Source organism: Embiotoca jacksoni, unplaced genomic scaffold (assembly GCF_022577435.1).
Source record: "Embiotoca jacksoni isolate LCO1_2020_lvr unplaced genomic scaffold, fEmbJac1.0.p SCAF_1, whole genome shotgun sequence".
Classification (NCBI taxonomy): domain Eukaryota; kingdom Metazoa; phylum Chordata; class Actinopteri; family Embiotocidae; genus Embiotoca; species Embiotoca jacksoni.
The window spans coordinates 16,348,438-16,355,798 of record NW_027185229.1 but is presented as its reverse complement, the minus strand read 5'-3'; the positions used below and the strand labels follow the sequence as shown (position 1 = coordinate 16,355,798).

The 7,361-nt window shown below is 36.8% G+C and overlaps 1 protein-coding gene across 2 annotated transcripts; it reads right to left on the bottom strand.

Annotated features, from left to right (window-relative positions):
- Positions 1–631: 631 nt before the first annotated feature.
- On the bottom strand, positions 632–6,669 carry LOC138194348 (transcription initiation factor TFIID subunit 12-like). 2 transcript variants are annotated; one of them, XM_069143031.1, is made up of 13 exons: positions 6,477–6,669; positions 5,970–6,260; positions 5,592–5,882; positions 5,165–5,224; positions 4,797–4,841; positions 4,485–4,535; positions 3,944–4,045; positions 2,874–2,892; positions 2,557–2,576; positions 2,419–2,453; positions 2,254–2,302; positions 1,527–1,573; positions 632–1,443 (listed from the first exon to the last, which is right to left on the bottom strand). In XM_069143031.1, the coding sequence occupies exons 1-13, from the start codon at positions 6,571–6,573 to the stop codon at positions 1,336–1,338; spliced, it is 1,215 nt and encodes a 404-aa protein (XP_068999132.1). In that variant the 5' UTR covers positions 6,574–6,669; the 3' UTR covers positions 632–1,335. The 2 variants fall into 2 exon arrangements, with proteins under 2 accessions (XP_068999132.1, XP_068999124.1); XM_069143023.1 differs by having other exon boundaries at positions 5,970–6,669.
- Positions 6,670–7,361: the final 692 nt, after the last annotated feature.

Below are 7,361 nucleotides of genomic sequence, written 5' to 3'. Positions count from 1 at the left end.
TAATTTATTTCAAATCTTAACCCGTTATCTAAAAATAACGGGTTGTTGTTTTATTTTTTTGTCATTTTCAGTTTTTGTTATATTTTTCCCACATTGGCTCGTTTATCTAAATATGGCAGAGCTGATGATGTAGAGAACAGATAATCCAAACATTAAAAATTTTTGTTGAGCTAATCAGAGACAAAAGATGCCAGATATATTTTATGACACACAGGCCCCCCACCCCTCCAACATAAGACCAACACATCCAAACTGAAAGCAGCCGTGTTGTTCCTAGTCATTTTGCATCTGTTTGCAGTCATTTTGCATCCCTGTATAGTTATTCTGAGTTGATTTGGAACATGTTTCTCCAGAATTATTCCGCACTGGTGTTTATCATTGTTTGTATTTCAGTAAATCCAAAGCCATTTAGTGTTGCATCCAAATATGTCCTACTTTGGCACCACCTGGTAGTATTATCAAGAATGATATCACAGATATTAATGCACACAAAAAAGAAAACAGGTAATTCCCTCTTCAGCACACACAAAAAAACTCTGGCATTCATTTCAAGCCATAGTTTCTGGCCATTTAACACTCAGCATCTACTTTGCTTTTTACTTTCCATGCTGTAGAAAAAGACATTGCAGCCTTCAGCAGTCATGACTGTTTTTAATTTCAAGATTATCTGTAACAGGTATGTACAATATGTAAAATTTAAAAAATGAAAGGAAGGAAGTTGTGGTTGTTACGAGCCACTCATGTTAGAAAACACATTTTGGAGAAAACACAGTTGTTACCTGGATAACACTCTGACGACATTTGTTCCAGCCTAGGGAAAGTGAAATGTTTACAGAAGTCCCAGTGAGGGTGTCCAAGTGAATGAAGGTGCATACAAAACACAGGAGTTTGACACCAGAGACCAGGGTTTGTGTGCTGCATCCCATATAATGTTTGGTGAGGCTGCTAAATGACTAAATCAAGATTCGCCAAAGGGAAAGTCTCCAGTTTCATGATGAAAGTCAGAGTTGACTTTAAATACATCCACAATCCAACATTAACTTTGTTTGAGTTGACTGAACATAAACCATAAACACATTGATCATGCTTGTGTTGCCAGGAGTGGATGGTGTATGGAAAAGTAGTGATCTCTTTATGAGAAACTTCAATTGGTACTAAAACAGTCTGCAGCTTTCAACCTTCCATTATAAAATTTAAATACAGATGTAATCCATGTGGCATTCCTTAAAAAATAATAAAAGTATATCTAGATAATTAAAGTGTTTCAGTTCCAGCCTTGTACATATGATTGGAATTCATAATAGTTATTTATGCTCATGTGCTTTTTCTGATGTATTAAAATGTTGTGTTACACTGTGTCTGTATCGTGCTGTACGTAAAGTCCTTCTGGTCGGATGCAGCTGGCTCCTCAAGGATGGTGGAGTACACATGGTATATGTCAGGCTAGAGAAGAAAAAGGCAGTAAAAGCTCTTAAAATCTGAAGCATCTACTATATATAGCAAACATATTTAATACTGACACTTACATTTACATCCTCGTTTTGAGGCCCCCGTCTATTTAGTTGCTTAAACCCTGCAAGTAAGAGAGATCCAGACATTAAGATGAGGAGTTTTCATCAAGTTTGTTATCACATTGTTTGTTCATATAAAATAAAAATCACAGCTCTTTTTTGACACTAAGTCAAGTGTTGATACACTAAAATAATGTTTTGTATTGTCGTTTTTGTTTTTGAGTCATTTTTAAGGTGGGAAAGCTGACAGCGTCAGTCTTAACTGTGATTTTTGTCTGGAAACCCATTTGAAGGTTTGTCCAGCCACCCTGGATGGTTGACCAATCAGAGACCAGTGTGGGTGGCTAAATGCGATAGTGTTGAAGTAATTCCAACAATGGCAGTGCCAGTAGAGTTTGTGGTCCATGATGATTGGTCAACAGCTGCTTCAATAGTTTCAAAACAAACCCGAGGTCCACGCTCATTAGGATGCTATGACTAGAAATAATCCTCAATGGAGTGTGGCCAGACTCATATATTCATCCAGGGAATTTGGGCCAGGTAATACCAAGCTAAGGAATCGCAACAACATCATTTAATGCTTTGCTTACCAAATGACATGAAAGCTAATTAAATTAAGGGTATTTGTCATACTACAGCAGATGTCCTCTATTATTTTCAAAATAGGCCTACATAAATCTGGAAATTTGTTTGACAAGAGCTTTATTCTTCCTGTTAGATTGAAGAGAAAACAACAGCTCACCAGCAGGACAGTCACCACCAGTGTACATTTCAGCATTACCTGCAGGTAACTTTTTCAAGAAGAGGAGAGAATGAGTTAATGAGAGGAATTTATCAATGACTTTTAAAACATGAATTCACTCTGGAGAGCTTTGCAAAGTATAGATACTTGATTATTTTAGATTACCAATTGTCCACGATCAACCATGCACACAAAGTCACCTACAACAGAAGGCAAAACGCAGCTCAATGTACAAGAAAATGAGTGTAACAGTACTGAATACAGTATGTATGAATAACACTCTGATGTTAATGTGTACATTACCCGTAACATTGGCCTGTGATCTATATGGAAATGAAGAAATAAAATCAATATACAGTGTTTCCTTGTTATTGAAACTGCAGAACATACATTTCATTCCCTAAAAACCTTTTAGAAAGTTACGTGATTACTCCCTTGAAAATCTGGATCAGCTCAACAATCAAACAATGCACTGCACCAGAAATTCTGCTCAGGCTTGAACAGGAGAACAAACATCACTGAACAGCTCCCTCAAGTAAAAAGGCTGTATCAAAAAGAGTAACACACTGAGTCACAGAACTTTTGCTAAAAAGGATTAAAAAAACAAAACAATTTCTTACCTGTTGTGAAAACGTTTTCCTAAAAAAAATGCAAAAAATAAAAAGTATTTAAAAGCCAACCAGTAACCACTGAGCTCAGCAAGCCTGAATGATCCTTTAAGGGTTGTCATGTTGTCACCTTAAGCGGCTATAACTTCTATAAACTGTGCTCAGAGGATGTTTTTGATGTGTTTGCATTTACAAACCAACAAAATATTCTCAATGCTATTGTCGAAATAATTTCCATCATTTGATTACACATTATATTATAACTATCATAATTATAAACAAGTATGTTAAAAGATTGTGTTTGAAACTATATGTGTTGACGGTTGACACAGCAATGCAAAAATACTCCAATAGTAGCTGTAGTCCTGCAATAAAAATCCTACTGAAGTAGGAGTATATAAGTATAGCAGCAAAATGTAGTTAAACTAATAATGTAAAAGTACTGGTTTGGTTCCTCCCGCAGCATGTTACTGGTATAGCTGCTTAAGGTGGAGTGCGTTTTAACTACTTTACATAGTTTTATACACAGGGACAGCAGATAAATCTGAGGGTTCGTCAGATGATAACAGGGAGAGAAAAAACTGAGTTCTGATACAAAAATCTGTTTTCAGTTTTTGGATGTGAGATACTGGATCATTTTAACATTTGTCTAAATGATATCATATGAAAGGTTTAGAAAGGAAAAATCACTATTTGGTAGTAAGACATCAGAAGACAAACAGATTTGTTTCATTTGTTGTGTTGGATTTTAAAAGCCTGTTATATCATCAATTGTGCAAAATTGTTATCGTCACTGAAGTGTAGTGAAGTAAAACTATTGAGGAGAATCAAATAGAAAGATTAAAGTGAAATTCTGAAAATATACTTTAGTACAACACTTGAGTATATGTATTTAGTTCGTCTCTACCACTGCTTGGTGCGTTGGATGAAAATTATGAAATACTGATTTCAATCATGAGAGCATATCGATCTTGTTTTGATGAGAACGATTATAATTAAATTCTTAACGCCACTAGTGTACATGCACATAAAAAAAATCCCTTTCAAACTGTATGGGTCACGTGCATCATTACAGTCCTTACCACTTCTTCTTTTGGCACAGACAAGTGCAACTCCCAGTACAATGATACCCACAGTTGCTCCACAAGCAGGCGCGGCAACAAGCAACTTCCACTTCGACAGTTCTGTTTTGGAAAAACCAACACCACAAATGAGTGTCAGTTTCACTTCCCACAGAGTCAAAACAAAAGAGAATTTGTTACACATACATTATCTCTACCATCTACAAGCTACATTTACTACAACCTAATTTACTTTGTAAAGGAGGTTGTAATAAATGTAATAGATTATTGTACTAGTTAAGGACATGTTAGATATTTTAATTTTCCAAAGTGGGTTAATTGATTGTATTAACATACAAATACAACACGACGAGTGCTGTCACAGGGACATCTACCATGTAATCCTCCATTTCTGAGATAACCAGGGTACTGGCTGAGGTGAACATTTTGCCGAGGATGTCAAATGGCCTACAGATAGCAAAACTGGGCACTAAATGATAAATTTAGTTTAGTAGCCAACTATTTACAATATGTGGTGTGTGTATAAAGACATTTTACTAACGTGAAGTTGGCTTCAGCGTGGTCACAGGAAGCAAAGCAGAGGTCGAACTACCTGTAGACACAAAATAAGCCAGACACTTGTTTTAAAATGTTTTGATATATCAGTCTGACTCATCAGGAAAGTAAGTAATTGTGTCACCTGATGCTGATTTCACCGATGTATAGGAAGTAGTGAGTGAACTGACAGTGGTAACTAACTGTGGTGTCCTGACATCAAGACCAGGTGATTTTAAAGAATAATGTTTCAAAAGTAACAAACACAGTGATTGATAAACCATAATGTCATAGATTTTAGTTTCAGTGAATGTCCCACCTGTGGTCTCACATGGACTTAGTGTCGTCTGGGTCATGGTGGACTCTAGTTCAAAAATTTCGAAATGAAAAGACGACGATTTGAGTCTGTCAGTTGTACATTGTATATGACCAGAAATAAGTAAATATTTAGGATACATCAGTTATTTGTGCGCTCTCTTACACAGCTATTTCACAAAGAACTGAATTCAGATGAGGTGCAGCAGTAATTAGTCCCATCCAACAATTCCAGAGTCACCACATTTTGCTTTTAAGATTTAGCTTAGTCATTCAGCATTAACATCAGATTACATGAATTAATTGAAAATGACAAACACAGTAATTGAAAAGCAATAATGTAATGGGTCGTTGTTTAAATGCATGACTTACCTATTGTGTCATTGGAAGTTGGCGTTATCTGGGTGATGGTCGTTATTCTTTCATGAGGACCTGATTTCAGAGAATTTTCAGCAGTAATTAGTCCTTTCCTACAATACCATAATCACCACATTTTACATCTAAAATTCAGCTTTGTCATTCAGCATTAACATTTTCTGTGTCATCTGAGGTCAATGTGTAATGTGTAATACAAAGTGTAGTTAAATCTATCAATACTCAGAACAGCAAGGACCTGGACATAAAGCTAGTTCAACAAATTATCAAACTGTCAAACGTACGTCACCTCTTGGTATAGATGAGGTTTTAATGGGAACAGTTTGTTAAAACAGTTTTTCTTTCCTTTCCTTTTTTTTGGGGGGGGTGGGGGGAGGGGAGGTCAGCACCTAAGAATAAAGAGCATTGCAGTGTAGTTACTTACTTTGGATGCTGATGTGGATTACTTTACTTTGTGGTGATCGATATTGTCCTTTGTTCTTTAAAGTGTAATAACATGTTACTTCAACCTTAGCAGGTGAACTCTGATGTGTCATCGACAGAAGCTCAGTTCCTGTCATTGTGTGCAGACAAGAGACTTCTTTGGCAGTTTTTGGACTTGTGAAGTACAAAAAACATTCAGCGACAGAAACCGATGAAGGAGTCTGACAGGTCAGTGTGACTGAGTCTGTCTCTGTGATCACTGGTGGATTCACGCTCAGTTCAGGAGGAGGGGCTGAAAATGAAAACACATGTTGGAAAAAGTAAATGGACGATATATTCAGCACCTAAGAATAAAGAGCATGGCAGTGTAGTTACTTACTTTGGATGCTGATGTGGATTACTTTACTTTGTGGTGATTGATATTGTCCTTTGTTCTTTAAAGTGTAATAACATGTTACTTCAACCTCAGCAGGTGAACTCTGATGTGTCATCGACAGAAGCTCAGTTCCTGTCATTGTGTGCAGACAAGAGACTTCTTTGGCAGTTTTTGGACTTGTGAAGTACAAAAAACATTCAGCAACAGAAACCGATGAAGGAGTCTGACAGTTCAGTGTGACCGAGTCTGTCTCTGTGGTCACTAGTGGATTCACGCTCAGTTCAGGAGGAGGGGCTGAAAATGAAAACATATGTTGGAGAAAGTAAATGGATGATATATTCTTCAAAGTAGAAAATTCTGTGATGCTATTTCTTTTTAAAATGAATAAGTCTGATGCACACTGAACATTTTCTTCACACCTCACCCTCATGTTAAGAGCAGCTTTGTTGTTTGTACCGATATTGTAGTTAGATATCCTTACATTACTTCACAGCAGTAATATTTACTCACAGTGTATGGTGATGGAGGACATACTACTCTCTGGAGATTGATGCGATGAAAGGTAAAAACATGTCACTTCAACACTAGCAGGTGAGCTTTGACGCATCAACAACAGCAGTTCATTTCCTGTCAGTGTCTTTAGACAAGAAAAGCGTTTGGCAGGTTTTTCTCTTAAAATGCGAAAGTAGCAGCCAGTCACAGACACAGAAGATGGAATCTGACAGTTTAATGTGACTGAATCTGTCTCTGTGATCACTGATGGATTCACTCTCAGTTGAGGTGGAAGAAGGTCTGAAAAAGTAAGTAAGTATTTGGTGAAATAACTATATTTGCATCCATTTAAAGCATTTTCTGATGATATATTTATAATTAGTTACTCACTGTTTACAGTGATGGTGGTTGTATCACTGTCTGCTGACATAGAATTAATAGCTCCAATCTGTACAGTGTAAAAACATCTCACTTCGACTTCAGCAGGTAAAGTGACATGTGCCATCTTCAGCAGCTCAGTGCCTGTTAGTGTCAGCACACAGGAGACATCTTTGGATGTCTTCTGATTTGCAATGTAGAAATCACACTGCGACACAATAACAGATGGCGGAGTCTGACAGGTCAGTGTGACTGAGTCTGTCTCTGTGATCATCGGTGGACTCACGGTCACTTTAGGTTGAGAAAGGTCTGAAATTACAGGTGAATGTTACATTAGAGATTTAGTAGCTTAATCTGTCAAATAATATTCACGATTAGCAAATATTAATTAGAATATACTGTACAAAAATAGTCAAATTATAGCTACTGACCATACAGTGAAAACAAGAATAAACTGAGACTGACCTTGTAGGTTGATCTCCTGAAAGGAATCTGTTGGACAGTTAGTAAGTTAGAATTGAAACT

Bases quoted from the DNA above. Each gene is read 5' to 3' on its own strand.
- LOC138194348 (XM_069143023.1), bottom strand. From the start codon at position 6,396: ATGAGGGTGAGGTGTGAAGAAAATGTTCAGTGTGCATCAGACTTATTC. The intron at 5,225-5,591 runs GTAAGTAACTAC...CTCTGAAATCAG, and splicing joins AATCCACATCAGCATCCAAA to GTCCTCATGAAAGAATAACG. The intron at 2,303-2,418 runs GTAATCTAAAAT...TTCTTGAAAAAG, and splicing joins TGGTTGATCGTGGACAATTG to TTACCTGCAGGTAATGCTGA.